Below are 24,295 nucleotides of genomic sequence, written 5' to 3' on the forward strand. Positions count from 1 at the left end.
AAAATAGCAGCAACAGAGTAGACTTCAAACAGAAAGAATCAAAGAAAATAGTGGCATATCAGAACTAGTCACATCACCAGACTGAACGCATTCCAGAAACAGGGACCGGGGAGCGTAAAGCCCAGCTCTGGGGAGCGTGGGCCGAGAGCCACACGTGGACAACTCTCCACATGCAGCCATGCCATGTGCTCCTGCTCTGCCGTGGCCTACTGTGTGCGCATGGGAGCGTGTGTGTAAAACTCCTTAACTACTGAATTATGGTAGGGTCTAAGATGAAACAGTGAATTAGTTCAAATATCCATGAACCACGGCTCTCTAAAAAAATTCTGCAAATCTCATGCTCAGAATTGCCTTGTGAAAACCCGTAGATTAAAGAAGAAACCTTAGATGAACCATTCCGACAGACACCACGGGAACTGGAGGGACAGATCAATGGAAAGTATGTAAAACGGACTCCGCGTCACAGGTGAAAATGACCAGCAGAGGCTGCAGGCCCCCTGGGGTCGTGTGGCATCTCTGTGGTCCGCTGGGGCCCAGGCCAGTGGGCGTGCAGCCCCACGTGCAGACCCGAAGCCTGCCGCCTCTCCCCAGAGGCTCCTGGGCCATAGCCCTCAGGTTCAAATACACACACTGCGCTCTGGGAGGTTTGGCCCCAAGAGAGTGGGTGGCCACTGAAGGAAAGGGTCAACATTCTCTCTTGGGGAAGGGTCCTCCTGACAGCCCGCTCTCTTCCCCCTTGAACCTGAGGGATTTTCCACAGAAAGGGCCGTGAGTCTATGCCATATACTTAACTGAGCCAGAAATGGACAGATTCCAGGTCACCCCACCCAGCAAGGGCCCAACAGCCTCCCTGCCAGCCAGTGCTTTCTAGCTCTGCTCCTGGCCGCAGACCAAAGGACTGGGGTCAGACCCAAGACCTGTTCTATGTGCCGCAAGAGAGCTTCCTAGCCCCACACTGGTCCAAAAGGCAGAAGAGAATGTTCCAGACAGAGCTGGTCTCACACCTCCGGCATCCAAGAGACGATGTTTAAACAAATCAGGCTTATTGAGCCAACCATGCGCCTCCTGGGGGCCTCCCATTACTGGCTCTGAGAGAGAAGTTTTATATCCAAACCACATTTTCAGAAAAAAATACCATAAGGAATCAAGGTGAATGCATTCCTTTACATTTGACACCTTCACAGTTGCTCATGAGTCAGGAATAAACTTCCTCTGTCAAGGAAGGAAGCATGACTCCCGTCCTCACTCTAAATGACTTCCCGTATTATAACATCCCGTCCTTCCAGAGAAAATGCTGTTTGCAATTAACTTGAAATTGCAGACGAGGTATTTAGAAAAACTGAAACACAGCGAGACTAATTACTTTGCATCTGAAACAAACAGGGTGTCAGCCCCCCAGCACCACAGGGGAAGAAGGCAGGAGAAAGCAGAGCCACTGTGCGGCCCGGGGCCTGGCCGACACAGGTGCCATCCATCCCCAAGTCCAGTGTCCCTCGGACAGAGCCAGAACCAGAAAGGGGCTGAGTCCCAGATGAGCAGTGGCAGTAAGGAGATGGCAGTCAGACATGTCCCCTTTTCTGGCCATATTTTCCCTTGCCTGACCATCTGGCCAACTTTTGTGAATCCCGTAAGGCCCGATTTAAACATCACACCTGTGAAGCCTTCCTGAGCCGTGAACGGGAGAGTGGCCTCCCTCTACTTGTTTTCAGGAGCACTTAGCAAACTGGACTATGGTGAGTCTACGTACTCTCCAGACAGGAGCTCCTACAACAGGCAAAGCCTAGGTCGAGGGCATTTCTGGTTAGTGTCTCCTCCGACAGACCAAGCCTAGATCATGTGGCAGGTGTCAATAAATGCATGGTAGTGAATGTGATAGCTCAAGTCACAGCAATATTTACTTTAATCAGAAGCAACACTCAAGGAACGGTCACCTGAAATCAGACACTCCACTCTAAAGCCACCAAAATTCATTTTTTAAATTGAGGTATTATTTCCATACAATGAAATTCACTCGTCTCTGTATGCAATTCAATCATTTTTAGTAAATTTACAACAGCCACTGCTAGCCAACCTTTCATCATCCAAACTGAGGATCTTTACATCATACTTTCGGAAGCAATTAAAATGGAAACTCTTGGCTTATGTTACATGGTTATCCAAACGTAACCTGGGATACAAGATATAATGTTGCAACGTCTTGATGCGCAAACATACGTCTCGATAAAGAAGGTGGGTGAACACTGGGAAGAAAAACCACAAAGAGTTAACAGCAACGGTTTCTGGGACTCCTGAGATGTATTTCCCGCCCTTCTTCATGCTTTCCTATAAAGTTCCTTAAAAAAGAAAATCTATTTTTTAAAAGATAGGAATTAACTGTTTTTCACAAAAAGTAGGATTCCAAAGGCTCATCTCCTAGTTTGTTCTGTTCGTGGTAAGAAACACCTCAACTCTGTCCCATCTCACTTTACACAAAGCACAGTGCCTACTGGTTATCCTGGAGAAACGCTTCGCCCGTCTCTTGGTCCTAAGCATCAGGGATGAACTCAGACTTTGGTGCCACTGAAAACGAATGCTCAGGACGATAGTGAAGGGCCCTCTCTTGGGGGACAAGAGATGCCCGCATCCCACCTGGGCAGGGAGGTGCTGATCTGCAGCCTGGGCAGGGCCGGGATGACTTCTACCGCGGAGCCGCCGGTCTTCACCCCAGGGAGGTTATCCAGCAGGCAGTCGCTGAAGACGCCGAAGACCGTGGTGTGGTAACCTGGGAAGTGAAACCAAGAGCTTCACAGCCCTGGAAAGGCCTCCAGCCTCAGGCCCCTGTCTGCAGGCCGGCCCGCCCCAGACCCCAGCTCAGTCTGATGTCAGCCCCCTCCGTCCCACCCACAGCTCAGCCGAAGCCCTGGCTGCCTCACAGAGACGAAGGGGTGACAGTCCCCACAGCCCTACCTCACGGGACCCCTGGGTCCAAGGGAAAGTGTGTGTGGGTCTTCGTCAGCTAGAAATCTCTAGGCAACTTAATACCACTTCTCAGGACTTGGAGAATTTGCTTTTCAAACGTGCCTGTCACTAAGAGAGTGGGAGCTAGTGCTCCTTTGCAGGACGGAATGGGACGGAGCAAGTGTCTGAAAAATGATTCAGACTCTTCCGTGGAGAGATGAAAGTTCAAGAGCCAATTACTGTTGTAACTGCTACGTGATGCGGCAAATCTGCCATTTGTGTCCAAGCGCTGTGATCAAAGATTAGCGGATTCTCCGTGCAAAAAGAAAAAAAAAAAAAACCTCCACTGGTTAGATAAGCACTTAAAATTATTTAAGCAGAGCTTTAAAATGGCTTTTGAAATTTCGAGAGATAATTTTATAAACAGTGTTCACTGTGTAAGAAAATTAAACAACATGCATGGCTATGTGCTTCAGGAAAGGACCTCCGTGCACCACCAGGAACCAGAGGAGAAAGGTGGTTAGCTCGGGGGAGTCAGGGCCCGACGGCACCCCCAGCGGCTCCTTCACCATCTGCCAGTGGCAACTGGTTGCTCTCGCAACCTAAAATCATCAATTCACAGCATCTATGCTGCCTTCCTTTCGAAATATGTTTCCTAAAAGACCTAATTTAACTTGCAAACGTGTTCCTCCACGGAAGTCCACATCTGGCAATATGCCCCCTCCTCTTTTTCTTTCCTGAAAGCCTGAGTTACTTTTGTTCTCCATTTCTTAATTAAAATCAATCATTTTCCTTTCCTTATGTACCGCTGAAGAGGACTGCAAAGAAATGCAAACCTGATGACAAGTCCTGTTATGTCTAATGATACTTTGGATAACACGAGGTCAGGCCCTCTACTTCCCACAGAAGGTGCGCCAAAGATGAACGCGACTGGTCTGTACCAACTCGGAGCTCGGTTACTAAGGCTCTGACTTCTTATCCAGTGGGTATCGGTTAGTAATTAGGGGTCAAGGCCATCAGTCCTAAGTATTTCCCCTCTCATCTGTCTTGACTCCACTCCCGGCCACGGCTGTGACCCTACCTTGGTCCTTCCATCCCGGGGCGACACCAACAGCTCCCTAGTTGGTCTCCCTGCACCCAGCCTAGCCCAGCACCAGCCCGTACTCCAGAGAGCGGCCTGGAGGTCCCTTTGCAAGGCTTCTCTGACCGGATCTCTCCTCCCATGAAATGCAGCCCCGCGGAGAAAGCCAGCACCCCTTAGCCCTTCTGGGTCTGGCCTCTGTCTCCCTTCCCAGCCCTGTCACTACCACCCCTCCGCCTGGGACAAGATCCTCGGAGCCACCACCAAGTCCCCAGCACTCCACGGGTCTCTGGACCAGCCGTTCTCTGTGTTTGGAAGCCCCCTACTCCCCACCCCATTCATTCGGATAATTCCTAGCTGGCCTTCAAACCTCAGGGTCCCTTAGTAGGAGGAAGTCCTTCTCGACCCACTCCCCTTCTGGGTCACCTCTCCCCACATTCCTGGCAGTCGTGTGCAGGACCCCTCAGTGCTTGCTGCAACACGTCCTAAGCCAGCGTGACGCCCCCCACCCACCCACCACAGACACCACGTCACCAAGTGACTGGAGGTCCTGGAGACCCACCGCACACCAGGGAGTGGCACGGCGGATGAGGCCAGTGAGCAGCTGCCTTCGGGGGCAGAGCGCTGCCTGAGTACCCAGCAGGGGACCTGACCCAGCACGGAGGACGGTCTCCAGAGGAAAGGAAGTCTGAGCTAAGAGTTGGAGGGAGCCGGGAGCAGCCGAGTCTGGAAGTGTGCCAGCAGAAGGAAAAGCACAGGCGAGCTCAGAAAGGGCACGCTTCTAGAACAGCAAGGAGCCCAGGCGAGGGACGGACGGGTGCCTCAGGAGGAGGGGAGGGGCATGCGACAGATCAGACACAGAGGGTCAGACGCCAGTAGGGGTGGGGATGGCGGATCCCGCACGCACGGGGGTGGCCAAGGGGAGAGGAGGTCAGACCAAGCGTGGGGAAGCCAGGGGGTCAGTGGATCCTGACAGCAGGGGGAGCCTGTGGGCATGTCTGCAGCCCCAGCAGGACAGGAACCAGAGGCCTGACACAGAGCAGGACCCCTCGCACTGTAGGGAACGCTGCGGGCCCACTGCAGCCCATGCACGCCAAGCCACTCCTTGCCATGGCACGGCCCCAGTATCTCTGAAGCAAGCAGTCGGAACCAACCCTGGGGGACCGGGGACAGGCCTCAGCGGGGCAGACAGGGCTTCGGGAGTCCCGTTCGACCTGCAAGCAGAAAGCCGGTCTCCTTACCGTTGACAGTAATCGTTCCAGTCGTCTGCGGGACCCCAACAAGAGTCACCGGGTAAAGACCGGACTCGGCGGGCAGGGAGAGCGCCGCAGGCAGAGACTCGAACTCCACTCCGCTGGTCAGGAGCCCCTAGAGCAAGCGACAGCGGCGTGAGGGACACAGCTCACACGCCGCCGTGTCACCGCGCCCTAGGGGCCGAGGGCATTGGCTGAGGGGCAACCCCAGGCCTGTGGGGGTAGGGACAGCGATGCACGGCCGTCATAAAGCCCCGCAGACAGCTGCGGCGACAGCCAGAAGCATGCTTCACACGCACAACTTTGAAAGGGAAAGCCCGTGGCTGTTTGAACAGCCCCATCTCGACATCAGCCCTGCTGGCTGTGCCTTTCCTCTGTGGTTTTGTTGCTTTACCAAACTGGAATGTAAATGTAAAGAAAAATAAAATACGTGAACATAAAGAGAAAAAGGAAGTACGGAACTGTATCATCAACTACTATACCTCAGCACGACTATGAATTATCAGTTCACCTCACTACGTGCCAGGCTACACGCGACAGGAACGAGACAGTGTCCCCGGCTCCGAGGAGCTGCCCCAGGTTATAGATGTGTGGGGCTGCCCACGCTCAGCGCTTCTCAACACTGTACAGAGGCCCCGCCTGGCACAATAGGCAAGAAACAGAAACTATAGGGAGGCAGACAGTTACTCACAAAACACAAAACTGTAAATGTAAAAACCCAACGGAACTGACAGTGGGACTTGAACTGGCAAGTGCTTCCACGAAGTCACAAAGTCAGCATAAAGAGAAGCAGAGGTATTTCTATCATCTGGCAATAAACAAAAGAAATTTGAAAATAAAACACAAAACACCATTCACTAAGAGATCAAAAATGTCCACCGCGAGGGAACAGAGCGATGAGCGCTGTGTACTCGTGGGAAATCTGCAGCCGGCCGGGGAGTCGCAGAGCCCAGCCCCGCACATAGGAGAGGCCCCGGCTCCTTCCCGTGTTTGTCTTCTGTATGGGCCGCAGCCTGTGCAGCCCTGACCCCACTCCACATGCTCCAGGACGGAGTGAGGAAGCCAGCGCCATGGTGCTGGGACCTCAGTCCTCCATTGGGCGAAGGCGAGAGAGGGTCCTGCACGGACGGGCTAGGGCTGGCAGCACCGCGGCAAAGTCTGGCTCGTCCAGTTCTGCATGTGTATCGTGCACATGCGTGTGTGTGGGTACAAGTGCATGTAGGTTTATATGTAACTACACGTCTACGTGTGCATGCACACCTCTCCTCTGTCTACAGGAAGCACCCAGAAGCAGGTGCTCTGGCGGCAAGGAGCACGCCTGTGCCACACTTTGAGCCAAAGCACAAAACGATCTGCGTGAGGGACAGGGGCGGTGGGCAGGAGTGCGGGCACAGAAAGCACGTGGACGGCTACTGTCCTCAGGCAAAATGCACCGCATTTCATCTCTTCTAAAAATAGCGAGAGCGAAGATGACCGCCTGTTAACAGTCGTCAGATCTGGAAGGTGGGTACTGGGGAGCTCCTTATTCCCCGTTACCGTCTCACGTGCTTGAAATAGTTCATAACTTCATTTGTTAATGCTTGAACTCTTTCATAATTTCATTCTTTAAATTCTGACCATGATTTGTGACCTACCTTCTAGTGGCAATTTTTATTTTACTCTTTGTTCTTCCCAACTTTTCATTAAAAAGCACATACTACTTTTAAACCAGATAAAAAAAAACTACCTTTTTTTTTGGAAGAGAGAGAGTGCAGGGGGCAGGCCAGTGGGGATGGGGGAGCGGCAGAGGAAGAGGGAGAATCTTAACCAGGCTCCACACCCAGCACAGAGCCCAAGGTGGGGTTCAGTCTCACAACTCTGAGATCACGACCTGAGCCGAAATGAAGAGTTGGGCGCTTAACCAACTGAGCCACCCAGGTGCCCCTGAAAGCTACTTAAAAAATTTTTTAAAAAGTGTTAGACCAACGGAGCATCTGACACTTGAGGCACTTTGGGGGAAAATCCTCTGAGCAATTATTCCCTGCTCAAGCCAAGAGACAGAAAGTCATTAAAAGACCTGACCCAAAAGCCAAACCCTAGAGCCAGCAGTTTCTTGCACGACAAGAGGGGGACAACACGCATCCCCACTGGCTTGCTCTCTGAGTGACCTCAGGGCTGTAGGCCTCACATGCATTCAAGTTTCTCAGAGCTCTAATGAATTCTAGAAACCTCTGCCTCACGCCGAGAGCTGGTCCTCACCTTCAATAACCACCAGTCGACCTCGTAACCTCCCGCTCATCATTGATTTCTCAGCTGACTCCTTGTCTCTCCCAGAAAGTCCCCCTCAGCTCTCCATGTGGGCCCTAGAGCACCTCGTGCACCCACAGCACTGACCACGACAAGGACCAGGTCCTTCAAGTGCCTTGCCCACGGCCAAATACACGGCATGAGCAGTCACCAAGATAGCTTCACAGAAAGCCCCACTCCTTCCCCTGAATGTGAGTCATAAAACTCTAATGGAAGACATGAACCATCTCACAACATCCTTTGCAAGAGTCTGAAAAAGTCACGAAGCAGGACCACCTGCTAATCCATAGTATTAGGTAACAACCCAGAGCACCGAGCCGCACCGCATAGCAACACACGGCACTAGGTGATGAGCCACAGTACACAGCAGTGCTACATAACAAGCAGCACACAGAAGACTTGGGACACGGGACCTGCACGGCAGGCGGGTGGCTCTGGTCTGGGACCTTCAGAATGAGCCTGGAGAGCCCATACACATCTCCTTCCCACTGACCACAGAATTAGGTGAGCGGCTCCAGCAGACAGCTCTACAGAAAGAGCCTTTAATGCCGGCACCAAACACGGAAACAGAACACTGGATTTAAGCATCGAGAGAACACTCCCACTAGCGGTGCGATAATTTATTCTCCTACTGTCCAGACCGCGCTCTTCCCTCTAGCCCTGACCGTCTTATCCTCTTGCAGCAGTAAGGTAAGGCCCACACGGAGCAGCCAACAGAACATACACTTTGTAACCTCTGCCGATCTCAGGTGCATTTCAACACGATCACTCCAGGGCTCACAGCCAGTCACCCACACGCGACGCGACGCATGTGCCCAGCAGGGGTCTGTTCACTGATCCAAACGCTGAGCGCCAAACACTAAAGGCACGGGAATGACAAGACGTGGTCTTCCTTCACAGAAACCTCTTAATCTTTGGCAAAACAAATATAAGAACAGATCTATACCATGGGATCCATGCCACAGATATTAAGTAAGAAACAGCCCCCTGTGAAGGTGGTGGCGGCCAATACGTACCATGTTTTCGACTCGGAGCTCAAACGGCATTGGGTTGTACACCATCAGCTGGACTTCACACACGTCTCCTTGAACCCACTGGAAATCTACAGATGCACACACAGAAGAACCTAGGTATTAGTTGGGATTTCTGCGTATTTCACAGGGTTTCAGATTACTCCTCTGGCGATTTATTTTTCCAGTGAAACAGCAGGCGTTATGTTCATCTTTAGATGAAGTCACAGCTAGCGTGACTGCAGCCAGCTCTGAACAGGCAGGTCAGCACTGCCCCTTGGATGCTTCGTCACAGGAGTTTCTCACCATCTTCGGCACGCTGAATTCAGGCCGGGGTGTCAAACCCAACTTTACAAATCAGCCCAGACAGCGCCATTCCTGGTACCGGCCTGTACGTCACACAGACCTTCATTGGCCCAGAGGCTGGTACTTTGGAAGACGGTGCTGCAGGCCACTTTAAGTGACATACAGAATGACTCCTCTGTACCCTCCATAAGAGGTCCCACTGCACTGAAGGTAAATCGAGGATAAATCCCTGCTCACGTGATTAATGATGTCGGAAAGAAGACAATCTCCTCTCCAAGCCTCAGTGTGTCAGATCCCATGGGGGAGGCCCCTCCTCGAGGTTCTATCCCAGAAACCACAGACTCAATCCCATCCAACGGCTGCCCAGCATTAGGCCCTCCGCACTCGGAGCCACGCCACACTCTTTACACAACATTGGAGGGACCGGCCCGGTAGGAAGCTGCCCAGATTTCTCACTGCTTGCCCAGCACCTAGGACAGTGCATGCAACGGCTGTTTGGAACCTTCTCTCCTCAGCTGCCAGGTCCTTTAGGAATGTCACCTCACCTGACCGTCAGAAGAAGCCTCTGAGTCAGTGTCTCTTGTCCTCTACTGCACCCAGGCAAACGGGATCTGGTCTGAGGGGGTGAGGGGAAGACTGCAGGGCCAGGCTGCAGTGCACAGCCTGTGCAGGCCAACTTGACCTTTACACTGACCTTGACCTCAGCACTGAGCTTGGCCATGTCCCAAAGTCCCAGCGCAAATGACAGAAAACCCTTTACCTCTGTGCTTGAGCTCAGGACCTGAGCCACAACACAACTGCACAGATCTGAACTGGGACGGTGGCAACACTAGCAACCAGGAGACAGAGAGATGGGTAAATTATTCCAAGTTACCGTGCAGACGTTCTCGACAACTGTGCCCAGGGCTTTCTTCTTCTCACACACTCCACGCCCCCTGCTGTGATGATAACTCCCCCAATTATACACAAAGATTCATTTATAGAGATTGGAATTTTAGGTTAAAGATACGTGATTCTTCAAAGCTCTAGGCAGGTCTTTGCTGATGAGAATACTGCGGAAAACATATTAGAAGCCACAGAATATAAATTACATTTTCCCACCCATGGGTATTCAACAAATAGCATGCATGTTGGCCGAGGCGTCTGTTACGTTTCAGAAAAAAATCCTGCATCATCCGCTGAATTTATCCTCAGCCCAGATGAGCAGGGCTCCTGACTGTGATGACTAAACCATTTTCCAGAGAAAGAAATCCCTGGGCTTTGAGTCCTAAACCCTGGCTGGAGACTGAGCTGGGCACTCACTAGCTGTCCGACCACTCAGCTCCGTCTTCACTTTCTCATTTGCCAGCGGGGCGGAACACCGGGCTGCCTGTGCAGTGGCACCGATCACGGGACAACGTCTGCTAAAGCCCTCGCAACAGGTGAGGGCGTTACTTCCATAAAAAGAAGTCTCCACAATTTGAGAATGGACAATACAGAGGCCGGACTGGCCCCAGGAGAGTTAGGGGGTTGGAGCTGCAGCCACATGGGCCCAGGCAGAGGGGGCGGGGGTGGGGGAGGGGACTAATGCTGTGCTGTCACAGGCTCCGAAGTCTTCATAATTTCTGAAAAGGGGCCCCACAAGTCAAGTAGCTAGTCCTAAGAAGGAGTTGCACACCTCCAGTCTCCCAAGTAACCTCCGCAAGTTTTTCTAAACAGAATGAGTGAAAGCTTCCTAAAAACACTCTTTAGGGGAGAAAGCATATGGCCAACCCCAGCGAGGCCAGAAACTCCCAGAGGGCCCAAAGGGGAGAAGCTTCGACTTGACGTTGGGTCTAGGTCTGCCCAGAGAGTGATTTGCCCACCTCAAAAGCCAAGAAGACAGGGGCGCCTGGGTGGCTCAGTGGTTTGGGCTGCTGCCTTCGCCTCGGGTCATGATCTCAGGGTCCTGGGATCGAGCCCCGCATCGGGCTCCCTGCTCCGCAGGAAGCCTGCTTCCCTCTCTCTCTCTCTCTCTCTGCCTGCCTCTCTGCCTACTTGTGATCTCTGTCTGTCAAATAAATAAATAAAATCTTTAAAAAAAAAAAAAGCCAAGAAGACAGAGGCAGAGCAGGACCCGAGTCTTCCCCTCCAAAGAGGCAAAGGAGGTTCCCAAATTCCTTCCTCTACTGTCTTCTTGTTTTAAATAACCAACAACAGAGCCCCCGAGCCCCACCTTGCTCTTGGAGAGACAACCTCACCATCAAGGGAGCCTCCAGGGCACCTTCCAAAGTTGGAGGTGGGCCCACTCCTGCCGGCCCTGTGCTAACGGCCCATCCAAGCTCAGCAGGGAAGCCAGCAGGTCCTGCTGGTGACAGTTCTACGGTTTGAGACAACTTGATCTACATCTCATCTTGACCTCCCACTCATGTGTCTCTGGCCTGCCTGCTGCCTGCACTGACCCGGAACACCTATGCAGGGTCGGGACGGTGCACCGTGTGTGCTCTGCACAAGGGAGAAAACCACACTTGCTCCAAGAACAATGAGCTGAGCTACAACGCCCTTGGATCAAGCATGGTGTGAATAAAGAAGGGTTTGTCGTAACACAAGAGCAGCGGGTCTGTTTAGTGCCCCAGCCCACTCATGCCCTCTGTCTCAGGAACAACCTGCTCCCTTAGGAAACACTGTGTTTTTAAGGTGTTCAAATAACTAATTGTGAATAAGGCTTATTATGAGATGCTTGCAGCTGCGAAGGAATTTTAGAAACTCTCTAGAAACTCTTCCCTGAGACCATGGGATGTGCCTAACTCTCAAACTGTCCCTCTGGCCTTGAGCCCCACTGTGCCCGCCAACAAGCATGGGAGCAGCACGAGCCAAGGCCTGCTCCAGGTGCTTGAGCAAGTCACCTAAACTCCCTGAATCTCAGTTTCCTTACTGTAAAATGGGGTTCATAATATCTTTTATTTTATTTTTATTTTTATTTTGTTTTATTTTTTCAGTGTTCCAACATCATTGTTTATGTACCACACCCCGCGCTCCATGCAATACGTGCCCTCCTAAATACCCACCGCCGGGGGTTCATAGTATCTACCCACTCCTTCCCGCATCTGGGCAACACTCTCCTAACCGCCGTCAGCATGGCAGTGAGCAAATGGAGGGAGGGGACAGAAACCGACAAACGGGGACAGAAGGACTGTGAAGAGAACCGGGCCTCGAAGGCACGCAGCACTGGGGGGGCATCCCGTCTGGGGACGGCCCGGGGAGGAGCCTCGGCAGAGGGCACAGCCAGGACCAAGACTGCTCTGTTCCTAGAACAGACCCGTGCGGCTGGGTCTGAGGAGTGGGGGCAGCTGAGAGGAGCCGCAGAACAGAGGCAGGCAGAGCGCCGCAGGGCGCCGCGGGGGAGCTGGAACCGCCGCTGCGTGAGGGCACCTGCACCGGGGATGAAGGCCCTCCTCAAGCCAGCCTGCCTTTCTGCTGTATCCAGGGCACGGGGTTCTGAGTAGAAATAAAAGAGAAGAAGAAAGCACTGCACTTCAAAAGCAGAGAGCCAAAGCTTCTCGGGTCTTGTGCTGAAACTCCTCCGAGAGCGGGCAAGCACCCACCAGAGACGGGCCTCTCCACCCTTTTGCTTTGACACGGTGACACACAGGCTCACGACTGGCAGTGACCAGCACCATCATCCAAAACGTCAGGGGGGCCCCGAGGGAGCGGGAGCTGGCCAAGAACGCCTGCAGCCAGGCCAGGCCTCGAGAAGGACAGAGTGGGTGCCACAAGCCCTGGGTCTGCCGGGAGGAAGGAGGGGGGCAGGGCTGGGACCCAGTGTGGAGCTTGGCACATAGAAAAAAGCACATTTAGAGTCTCAAGAATGTATGCGGGCTCCTGCTCTACTCCGAAACGTGGCTCCACCGGTCCCCAGTGCCCCACCAGACCCCTCAGAATCGGCATCTTCAGCTCCCAGGCAAACAAGGCCTGGGCTACAAGGGCCAGCAGAGACTGTCACATGGTTCCCGTTCCCCAGGCTGGTCTAAGTGCAAGTCACCCTCTGATCTCGGACAATCCTGAAGCCACTCTGGGCTCAGATGATCCCTCTCCTGTTGTCCTGATAACAGAGGTCTTCCAGTTTCTAGAACTTCCGCAGACTCACCCTGGATGGAATCGGTTTTAAAAAATAAGATCTAGCCCAGGGTTCTGACAATGGCAGCAAAGTGCATAAACCGAGATGAGCTTATCCAGACATATGGGAACAGACCGGAATCTAGAAAAGCTGCTGGAGGCCAGGCGGCACGGCACAGCCGGAAAGCCAGGAGGAAGGCGCCTACCTATCTTCTTGTTCCGCTCTTCCCCACGGTTGTGGGCGATAATTGGTGAGTAGATGAACGGGCTCTTGGTTGACACGTTCTGGCCCAACAGGCTTTTCATCTTCTGTGGCCGGAGGCTGGCAGGAAGGTTCAACAGCTTCACATGCCTAGGGTTTCAAACACAACACAAATACTTCAGCAGCCTTGTTAGCACGGCTCCGACACAAATACTATCAAATACCATGTGTCAGAAAAATGGTCTGTGGCGCAACAGAGGGAAAGGCACTCCGGCTCGGCAGGACAGAGCAGATCATCGCTGCACGTGGTCACTCGGGACCATCCCAGGCAGCAGCCGCTCCCCGCACCGGCTCCGGCAGCCTTGAGGACCAGGCCGAAGTCCGCACCACACGGCCCGCCAACTGTATGACCGTGCACGGGCGCCTTGCCTCCTTCCCCCCTGGGGCTCCTCGTCCACAGAACGCACCCAGGGGCCTGCCTCGCACGCTCCCGCGAGGGTTCGCATCAGGGCTCCGGAGCGACTGCTCAGCAAGGCCAGTTCTCTCCTCCCGCCGCCTGCCTCCCTCCTGGCGGCCGCGCCCCCAGCACACAGGAGAGCAGCCCCAACTGGAAGGGCCAAGGACTCCACATGCAGAGGTAAAGAGCGCTGTGTGCGACACGGAGAGCCAGGGCGCCTGTCCATCAGCACAGCCTGCGTTCACACCGCCCTCCCCGCCACGGAGGTGAGCCCATCGCCACTCACACTCCCAGCGGTCGGCCGTTTACTTGGCACTCACGGATGTGGGCCTCCGGAGCGCATGCGGGTCCCCGCTCACCACCCTGTACACATCATGTCAACGAGACGTCCCGGCCACCCTCCTAGCCTGGCTTCCATGACCGACCCCCACGTCATCGGTCAGGACACGGACACCACAGAGACAATAAACTGCCCAAATCACACGCTGGGAGCTGGTGACAGCTGAAACCTGGGAGGCAAACGGGGTTAGGTTCTGGAATGTTCCGAGGCAGGGACACGGGGTGGCCCAGCGGGGACCCTGCCCGCGCTCCTGTCCTGTGTGTGTCGTCTCCTTGCAGGCAGGTAAGGCCGGGGGCGGGGGGGGGGGGGTCACGCGTGTCCCCCGGGACTTTCCATTTTATTTTCCTTTCAGCTCCTTCAGGATGCCTTTTTTCATATTTTTTTGTTTTTGTTTTTTCTTAAGTCCTCTCTACACCCAACATGGGGCTCAAACTCACAGCCCCAAGATCAAGAGCCACATGTCCCACCAACAGAGCAGCCGCGTGCCCCTTTTCATATGTATTGTTGTCAGTCTTGCTGGATAAAGTATTCTTGGCTGCATGTTCTCCTCATTGAGTGCCCTGAATACATCTTGCCAGCCCTCTCTGGCCTGCCAGGTCTCTGTGGACAGGTCTGACGTTATTCTGATGGGCTTCCCTCTGTAAGTAAGGAGCCTCTTTGCCCTGGCGGCTTTCAAGAGATTATACCTACAATTATAACTCCTCATGTATATTGTCATCCATTCATCTGTTGACAGGCGTGGGGTGTTTCCGCACTTGGCCATCATGAACGACGCTGGGATAAACACGGGGTGGGGTGCACACATCTCCTGAGACCCTGTTTTCATTCCCTTTGGACACATAACCCAAGAAGCAGGATTGCTGGGTAGGGCTCTGTTAATGTGCTGAGGAACCTCCACAGTGGTCAGACTGATTTGACCCCCCCCAGCACTGCTCGAGGCCCCCTGCCCCTTGCCCCCAACTTCCAGATGACCGCCGCCACAACAGATGCGAGGGGGGATTTCATCGCGGTTTCCATGTGCCTCTCTGTGATGGTGAGCAGCGTCAGCGCCCGTGGGTGCCCGCAGCCGACGGGACGTCACACAACCAGGAGACAGCGCTCTGAAGCGGCGCCCCGCCCTCCAGCTCTCCTCCCCCACCGCAGGGATCCCGGAGGCCAGAGGTGGGCAAGGCGGGGCAGAAAGGGACACAGGCTCTGGCGCACTGAGGAGCCCCGGGGTCGGCCCTGGAAAACTGTCCGGCTTGCACTGAATTTCATGTGAGTGAGACATAAGCCCTTGTTGTAAGGGTTAATCTTTCTCTGATTTCAGGGTCAGTATTCTGGCCATGGCGCAGACTAACCTATATGGACTTTAAAAGACCCCGTTTCAGAGTCCACAAAGCACTGCGCTCTCGCTGCAGGGATCCCGATGCCTGGGGCAGTCCTGCCCTGAGCACGCACACCCCGCCAGCCCTCAGCAGTCGCTCACAAGGCCCCACGCCCCTCCCTGGACCATCACTGACGGCCACACACATGGCTCCTGTCCGTCTCCCACAAAAATCCACGGGAGCAGACAGTCCTCAAAGCCAAGGACTGTGTCTCGTTCTCCTGCTCTGACTCCCTTGTCTTCACACACACTCCGCTAAGCTCTCTTCATGCAGGATCGGAATCACTTAAAATTTCTTGCCTGTTTCACTTCAGCTGTGAGCTCTCCAGGGCAGGGGCACCTGGGCACCCGGTGCCTGCTACGATACTTTGATAGACAGCTCAGTAAATACTGAATGAATAAATGCCCAAGAGTTAAGTTTTTTATTTTTTTAAAGATTTTATTTACTTATTTGTTTGTTTATTTATTTGGGAGAGAGCACGAGCAGGGCACCGGTGGGAGGAGGAGGCAGCAGACCCCCCACTGGGCAGGGAGCCCGACTCAGGGCTCGATCCCAGACCTGAGCTAAAAGTAGACACTAACTGACTGAGCCGCCCAGGCAGCCCTGGCATTTGTTTTTTAGAATTTCTTCCTTTACTTGAGAGCAAGAGAGTGTGCGCACTCAAGCCGGGGAGGAGGATCAGAGGGAGGAGAGAATCCCAAGCAGACTCCCCGCTGAGTGCGAAGCCTGACGCAGGGCCGGATCTCACAACCTGAGATCATGACCCGAGCCAAAATCAAGAGCCGGGTGCTCGACCAACTGCACCACGCAGGTGCCTCCAAAAGCTGAATTTCTAACTCAGCTCCCAAATCGTTCAAAATGTTGAACTCAAGCCTGAGCAGCTCGTATTAAGAGTTTCGACCCCAGCCGTTTGCAAGTGTGCCAAAAACACCCGTGCGCTGTGCCGGGACCAAGACGAGCACACGTGAAGCCGGCCGAGCCAGCAGGCCTGGTGTGGGTCTCCGGCCGCACACGCCCAGCCCAGAGGCACTCTCTGGCAGGCAGTTCAGTCGGCCGGAGAAGCAGATTTAGGGAGTGTGCAGACGCTGACCACCATCTAAAGGACCCGCCCGGTATGGGGCTGGCGCAGACCGCTTCACCCCTGCACCTCAATCTTTCCACCTATAAAACAGGGACAAGCTCGGCTCGCTGAGGACAGCTCCGTTCCCTGTTCTGTGCTGCCACATCCTCAGAGGGACAGTCCTGACCTCATGGTTCCCCTCCCTCACTCCTCCTAAGGGAGGGGGCCAGTGTGGCAGGAGAACCGGGCTGTGCAATACTCAACCCCTTCTCTTGGGGCCATCTGCCCACAGGGGGCACTTTCTGTCATACTGTCCCTACAGAATGAAAGATATGGTCAGCCAGAAAAGTAACCCAACAGTGGCCACTGGGTTCATGCATAACTCGAAACTTAGTATCAAATACCTTCTTATGAAATGTATCCTATGAGAAAAATAATCACACAAGGCACATGACCTACAGGACACAGCTCCTTCAGCATGGATCCCCCAGAACCAGTAACACCACATTCAGTCTACGAAGCCGCCTACAGGAAAGAGGAGTTCCAGGGATCAAGTGTCCAAAGCAGGACTTGCCTGGAGAGATTTGGTTCGGACACTGCCGCCGGTCGGAGGCCAGCTGTGCTCAGCGGGCTCCGGCTGACGGGACCGTGCGGGGCCCTGCAGGGCAATGGCCGGGGGCCTGATCTAACACCCACGGGCAAAAGGAGGGTCGGGGAGACCGGCTTACCTCCTCTCCTTGGTTTTGAATCCACCGACCTTCCTCACAGCAGAAACATACCTAAGAACCCGCGAGGTATCTCTGCGCAGATGGGCAGTGACTCACATGGCCACACCTGGCCGGGCACGACGGACAAGGCTGGCAAGCGCACACAGGCCACCAGGTCAGTGAAATGTGAGCGCCTGCTCTCACTCCTGACAGGACCACACGCCTCTCACGATCCCCACAAAGCCTAGGGTGAGCTCCGTCGGGGAGGTCACGGGTGTGGAGGAAAGATTCTAGACACGCCCCACCCCGACTGGGATCTGGGAGTCCGACCGTCCTGTTTCATCAACCAAGGAAACCGCCCGGACTCTCACGGCCTTCTAAGCCCTTTTCTGAATAAATACCTGTCATCCTGACTCAGATAACAGAATCAACTTAAAAGTTGAGCGTGTGACGCTCGATCGTGCAGCTGTGAGTGGGAGCCCCACGCTGTGTGTGGACATGACTTGAGAATTAACTCTCTGGGGCGTCTGGGAGGCTCCCGGTCTCAGCCCAGGTTGTGATCTCAGGGTTCTGTTTCAGCTCTGTGCTCAGCAGGGTGACCGCCTGAGGTCTGTCCCTCGCCCTCTGCCCCTCCCCCTGCTTGTGCACATGGGTGCTCGCTCGCTAAGAATAAACAAACGAGAGCACCAAAGCCACTCCAAAGCTACTCAGAGGTCATTCTAACCGAAGGGTTTGGTCCTTGCCCATTAAAATACCCTCATTCACTCTAGAGCTCTCTGCCAGACTGAAGGAGCTCAGTGTTAGCTCATCAGAACCAACCAGCTAAAGCCCCTTCAGCCTGCCTCCAGTCTCCCCTCTGGAAAGCCCCACGGGTTCGCTGGAAATGGCGTCTAAGTTTTACATCATTTCTTCCTTAATAATTCACAACTTGCGATGTATGAACAGTCTACATGACCGTTACTTGCTTCTGTGTACGTTACCACTTTATGGAGAGTTCCAGAAGGAATAAAATAAGATGGCTTCTCATCTTAACGGGACTTCCTATGCGCTCACACTGGCCAGCGGGAACTGGATATACAGGTTTGGAGGCTTCCTGCTTGACTGGCTAGTGTGAGCTTGGCTCTTGCTTGACTAGGACTGAAGCCCCAGCATTCCCCATGGGGCCAAGCCCATCTCAGGAGTGCAATAAATACTTGATTCACTGAATTTCAGAACAGAATCATAGCAGAGGTAGATTGTGGCCCCTTCTTTTGGTTAACTTGCACCAGGGTGACTTTACACCGCTTCGGGGTGAGCACGGTCACACACCCAAGCCTACGGGCGGGCAGGTGTGTCCTGTAAGCTGCCGAGATGGTTTTACTGCCCAAAACTAGGCAACTCCTCAACAGGAACAACGGCTCCAGACATTTCTCCTAAAACCACAGCTGCAGCCAGGAGGCACCACCAACATCAAAGCCCCTTGTGTCTGACGATTCCACCCAGCAGGTCTGGTCACTGACACTTCTTCCATGTGTCTTCAAACAGACACATTGCTGAGCCCTTCCTCGCAATGCTGGCTGGGGTTTTTTTCAATCAAACCAATACAGTCCATGTGTCGAGGCCCGAGTCCTTGGAAGGCCGTCCTAGGCCACAGTGCAGCACGGCCTCCGCGAGAGAACCGAGGGCGGCCGGTCTGGGAGGAGGGCGGCAACCCCACAGGCAGTGCGGGCCGCTGGACACAGCGCGCAGACTCCGAACACCCGCCCGCTCCGCGTGCCCCCAGCAGCCATGTGGGTCCGGCAGCCTCGGTGGGCATCCGAGAACCCCCGCCCTCTCTGTCTGCTGCTGCACAGACAGCGCCGCTCTGCCTGACTCCGTAAGGGCTTGCTCCTGAGGAATCACGCTCAGGGCTGATGTGCCGCCCGCTGCACAGCTGGGACAAGCCAGGCCATTCGAGCACTCGTCTGCATCAGCCCGGGCTGCTGTGACTGATGACCAAAGACAGGGGCCCTTGAACAGCAAACATTTCGTTCTCGCAGCTCCAGAGGCTGGAAGTCCAAGATCGGGGCGCCAGCGCACTTGGGTCCTTAGTGAGGGCCCTCCTCCCTCCTGGTCCCCTGGCAGCACCTCCTCACTGTGGCCTCACGTGGGGACGGAAAGAGCTCGGGCCCCTTCATCCAGAGCCAAACAGCAGCTGAGTTACCGTGCAAAGCACACAGGAGCTGCTCCTATCCCTGTCCGGTGGCTTAGGAACAGGACTCACAGAGGAGCCAATCCTTCAACCAGTCTCAAAGGATGACTAAGTAACAGTGGGCAGGGGCAGGGCAGCAGAGACACCTCAAGCAGAAGAGGACACCAGAACAACGGAATAAAACTCTGTCCCACACTCTGGGACCCTCGTGCTTCTGCAAGGTGTGCGGGGCTGGTGGCACCAGAGGAACGGGAGCTCACATGAACTCTGGAGACAGAGCAGGCCACAGGCGGCCTCATGAGCCATGCAGGGCAAGCCCGTGGGGTTCTGTTCTGTGAGACACACGGACTTCCCAAAGCTTCCACAGGCATTTCCTTACCCTTTGCCAGCAGCGCTAATTCTGCCGTGCGGTAAAGAGCCTGTCCACTCGGCTTCCTACATGTGATCACATGCAGTGACAGTTCTAGTTTGTAATGAGATCAGGCAGGAGGGATGCAATCAGTGAGCCACGGGGACAGAGAGAGCTTATCTTCATAGCTGAGAGTCTCCAAGAACCTTAAGAACATGTCTACACATGGTAGCAAGTACATAAAACCAGTTTTTCTTAAATGGTCCGTGACCACGCCAGGCTCGGGAAACACACCAGGACTCCGGCCAGGCTCAGCTAGTCGGTCAGAGATGGCTCTCCAGTACAGGCCGCGCAGACTCTGACAGCGAAAGAGATACATTGCCAAAACACTGGTCACCACAAATTTAATAGTATTTGCCAAAATGTCAGACTATTATGTCTCTGCCCCATCTGTTGTAGTTTGTAGGCAGCTAAGAGATTAAAATGTCAACATCACAGTATCTTTATCAGTCAGTTCGCTGTTGGAAAATTCAGGAGTGCTGGGGCACCTGGGTGGCTCAGTAGGTTAAGCCTCTGACTCTTGCTTTCGGCTCAGGTCATGAACTCCAAGTGGGATCGACCCCACATGGGGCTCTGGGCTGGATGTGGAATCTGCTAGGGCTTCTCTGTCTCCCTCTGTCCCTCCCCACTCCACTCACGTGCTCTCACTCTCTCTTAAAAAAAAAAAATAATAATAATAGTAACAATGAAAATGTAGGTGTAAACGGTCTCCCAGGTAAGAACTGAGATTTACTGCAGCTCAGTCTGCACCGCCACCATGTGGTTCCATGAGGAGCAATTTCAAGCCCATTTTAAAGATTACAAAACTGAGGCTCACAGAACCAAGGCCACATGGTAGTTAAGAATTAAACCCAAAGCTTCTAACTTCCATCTAGGGCTGCGTCTGGGGTCTCCCTGTGGAGAAAAGCACTTTTCCTCCTCAGTCCCATAACCCGCTAGGATCAACCCACCCAGTTCCACTGACAAAAGTCCTGACGGCTTTGAAATCTAGACGCAGCATCAAAATCCTAGAATGTTCTCTTAGGTTCAGGATTTCCTATTGTGCAAGGCTGCCTAAATTTAAGAACGATCCAGATCAAGATGAAGATGAGAAATAATTAAGGCTTTGCTAGTCATCAATTAAAAAAAATATGTATCATGCCCTTAATCCCAAATCAAATACATTCTACGTGAAGTCTTACAGAAAGGCCCAGCCAGGACCCTGACTTCCTCAGTCTGTATCCGCCACAAGCAAGCACAAGGCAAAACAAAAGCAGCGCATACGTGCTCGGGGCCGTCCGCACCGCGGGCTACGGGTCTGCTCTGAGAAATTCCAAGTTAAGCAAGAGCCCCTCTTCAGGCCTCGGCCTAGGCTCTGGGATGGGGCAGCTCGCCAACCATGCCCGATGAACTCCACGCACACCCATCGGAACATCTTAAAATTCAAGGGTAGCCTGCTGGGGACTTCTGTGCACAGGGATGTTCTGTCCCACCTCTCAGGGGCACGCGATCGTCACCTTGACAACAAAACCATGTCATGTTGGCAACGCCACACGTGCTTCCAGCGAAACGCAAGGAGAAAGCATGCCCATGGCTATCAAACAGCACACCACAGACGTTTCCACGTTCTTTTCCTAATAACCTAATGCCGTGGGTTTTAAAACTTCCTAAGCAAACAGAAGCTACGTATCTCTGCAGGCCCTCCCAGCGGTATTGCAAAGCTGAGCGAAACCCAGGAGAGACGGCCAAGCCGGGAGTGTCTCCGAGGAGGTCACGTCTTCAGTCACAGCACCTCTGTGAACAGCAAAATGTCCAATTCCACTGCTTCCTTTCAGTCTTCAAACAAATCTTTCCAAAATTCTGAAATCATCATGAAATTAGCTCCTAAACCCTTTCAAGTGCCCACTTGGCATGTACCAGAGGACCCTCACTCCCTCCAACCCCAGGAGCTGCGCGGAGGGACGGGACACAGTGGCAGACCCTGGAAGAGGCCAGCAGCACATGCTCCGGAAATCCCAGGACGCTTCTAACCAAGGGCAGGTGGAGGGCAGCAGGAGGAAGGAGCGGGAAAAGCTCCCTAAAAATGGGGCCTGGGCTGAGTCTGAAAGCACGAGCGTGCAGAGAGGACAGAGGCTTGGCAAAGGCCCCACAGAACAAAGGAGCAGCTACGCCCACTCCGGTGCTGCCCGGGCCTACAGTCTGAGAACTCGGGAAACTACTGGAAGAGGCAAGGTCAGGCTCATGTCATCACCGCAGAGGTCACGATGTGGGGTCTGGAACCAGGCACCGGCACACCAGGGTCCCCACCCAGCTCTGCCTCTAGACAAGCAGGTGACCATGGGCGAATCGTCTCACCCACACAACACCTACATGGCCTAGTGCTGCTGTGGAGACGTAACGAGATAACGAACCAGACACCGGCCCAATCCATAATGAAAGCTCTTGGGGCACGTGGGGAGCTCAGTCCATTAAGCACCTGACTCTTGGTTTCGGCTCAGGTCATGGTCTCAGGGTTGTGAGATGGAGCCCCACGTCAGGCTCCGCGCCCGCACTTGAGATTCTCTCCCTCCGCCCCACTTCCCCACTCTAAATAAATGCACAAATAAAGAAAGAACATTTTTTTTATGGCAAAGGTCTGTAGCGCACGGCAGCAGTGAAGGCCCCGGTCCGTGCGGGCTGCCAGCCGTACCTGACAATGGGGAGTTTGGTGAGGGGAACCGGAGGCAGGGCAGGGCCGCCGGGCAGCGTGAGGACCTCCATTGTCCCGGGACACTTGCACGTGTAGTTCTCCAGGCTCTGAGTCACATCTTTCTTTTCTGAAGAGAAATTAAAAAAAAAAAAAGAGTTAATTAACAAAACTTAGGGGGCTTTGGAGGTCTGGGGGGCTGGGGGCAGTTGAGCAAAATAAAATCCTTAACACAATCCAGGACAGTCCTTTGGGCCTAATCTTCTGACAGAAATAAAGGGGCGTTGACCACAAGAGACAAAAAGCAAAAGCTTTAGTCACTTTATTTAAATAATCACTAGCAACTGCTCTATTTTATGGGTACACAGGAAAAAAGGAAGCTACTGTCTTGTAGAAGACTTCATTTCCCAAGAGAATAAATTCTTACCAAATTCCAAGAAAGCCAGCGGGCCAGCAGGACTGGAGAATCAGGATATTTTATCACCAGACAAATACTTTTCTACAAATTACTTGAAACCAAGCAAAATGCCAGGCCCTGTCCCCAAGGAGTTTACAGTCCATCTATATAACAGACATTGAAGGGAGTAACTCCACAGCAACATTTTTGGTACAAAAATAGAGCCTCGTGAGGTCAGACTGTTTGCTCTGCCCTACCCGTCCCTTCGCGAGGAGGGAGAGAGGATGCGAGAATGCTCGCCCGCCGTCCCCAACATGCTCTCAACACGTGCTCATGGACTTCGTAACACTTGGAGCTCAAGAGCACGTTCCACACCCCAAAATGGGCAATTACTCCGGAAGACGAGCATTACGACGCCCTGTCTGCAAACGGGAAGGCGGAGACCCAGCCGGTTAAAGGGCTTCTGCAAGACCTTGTGTTGGCCCCACACGTGTGGTCTTCTCACTGACCCTTCAGACGAACGAAGGGAAGCAGGAACTGGGGGCCGGGTGGGAGAGGGAGCTCACTCCATCTCCTTCCTCCGATGCGTCCAGCAGGGAAAGGCGGGGTGCTCGGGGACCGCGGTCATAGAGGGACTCAGCACTCCCACCCGGCGAGGCCTGGGGCAAGCGGAGTCAGACTCGTGTTCAGAGGAACGGCTCAGCCGCTCCACTGGGACCTGTGAGTGCCTTGGGGGACGTCACCTCTAAGGAAACTACCAGGGACGGAAAGAGACGAAGCAAGAGCGAGCAGTGGCCGCAGGCGTGCGCACGGCGCGCAGTGAGACGGCGGGAACTGGGAGGCGCGCGGCAGCACCGCCAGAGAACACGAGGCCGGCTCTCCTCGAAGACGAGGACCAGAAATGGCAAATATGCAGGCAAGGACACACACTTGAACTGATTGGCGGCTGCCCAGGCATCTCCTGTGCCTGAGCACCATTCTCCGGGGAGCGTGAGGCCAGGAGGGTACCCAGTTAGCTCTGGACACGACACAGTCGGGCTCCTCGGCCAGATGAACAAAACTCCTTAAGTAATGACATCGCCTTCGCCATACAGACGATCAGTCTCCTGAAGGGCTCCAGCCCACAGCGTGTGAACGACCTAACCTGCCTAAGCCTACGGGCAGTGCTCCCAGGCCAGCCATCCCACTAAGCTGAAGGACGCCCTCTTGGTAAACCCCCGCCAAGGGAAGGAGCAATGAACGTGCCTGTGGAGCCCAGAGCCGCCCGCGAGGCCAGTACGTTCCCCAGCTGAGCGGCAGACTGGCTTCTCCGCAGAAAAGACCAGCGACACCGGGAGGGCCAGCAGGAGGGTGCAGCCACAGCGAGCTCCTCTGGCTGGGCCCGCTCACGAGGGAAGCCCCGGCCCCCGTGCTCCCGTCCCTCCTCTGGGTCTGCTCATCCTCCACGTGGGGGATGAGCCCGCTGCGGGCACTGTCAGGGCTCTGCAGAAACCGGGCGAGCAGGTGCGCATCTCAGTACCTCCCCGTCCGCTGCACCGGGGGGCTCCAGCCGGACCGCCCCTTCTCCTTATCCT

The 24,295-nt window shown here is 54.1% G+C and overlaps 1 protein-coding gene across 3 annotated transcripts in view; it reads right to left on the minus strand.

Moving 5' to 3' along the window:
- The window catches only part of TRAPPC9 (trafficking protein particle complex subunit 9), a 487,526-nt gene that overhangs the window by 370,797 nt on the left and 92,434 nt on the right, over window positions 1–24,295 (minus strand). For all 3 annotated transcript variants that reach the window (XM_045078162.1, XM_045078161.1, XM_045078160.1), the window contains 5 exons: window positions 22,328–22,454; window positions 13,154–13,299; window positions 8,574–8,659; window positions 5,260–5,386; window positions 2,629–2,761 (listed from right to left, as the gene is read on the minus strand). In XM_045078162.1, coding sequence (XP_044934097.1) covers window positions 2,629–2,761; window positions 5,260–5,386; window positions 8,574–8,659; window positions 13,154–13,299; window positions 22,328–22,454 — 619 coding nt within the window. The remainder of the gene's footprint in view (window positions 1–2,628; window positions 2,762–5,259; window positions 5,387–8,573; window positions 8,660–13,153; window positions 13,300–22,327; window positions 22,455–24,295) is intronic.

Source organism: Mustela putorius, unplaced genomic scaffold (genome assembly GCF_011764305.1).
Source record: "Mustela putorius furo isolate JIRA1106 unplaced genomic scaffold, ASM1176430v1.1 tig00000228_pilon_pilon_pilon, whole genome shotgun sequence".
NCBI classification, from domain to species: Eukaryota; Metazoa; Chordata; class Mammalia; order Carnivora; family Mustelidae; genus Mustela; species Mustela putorius.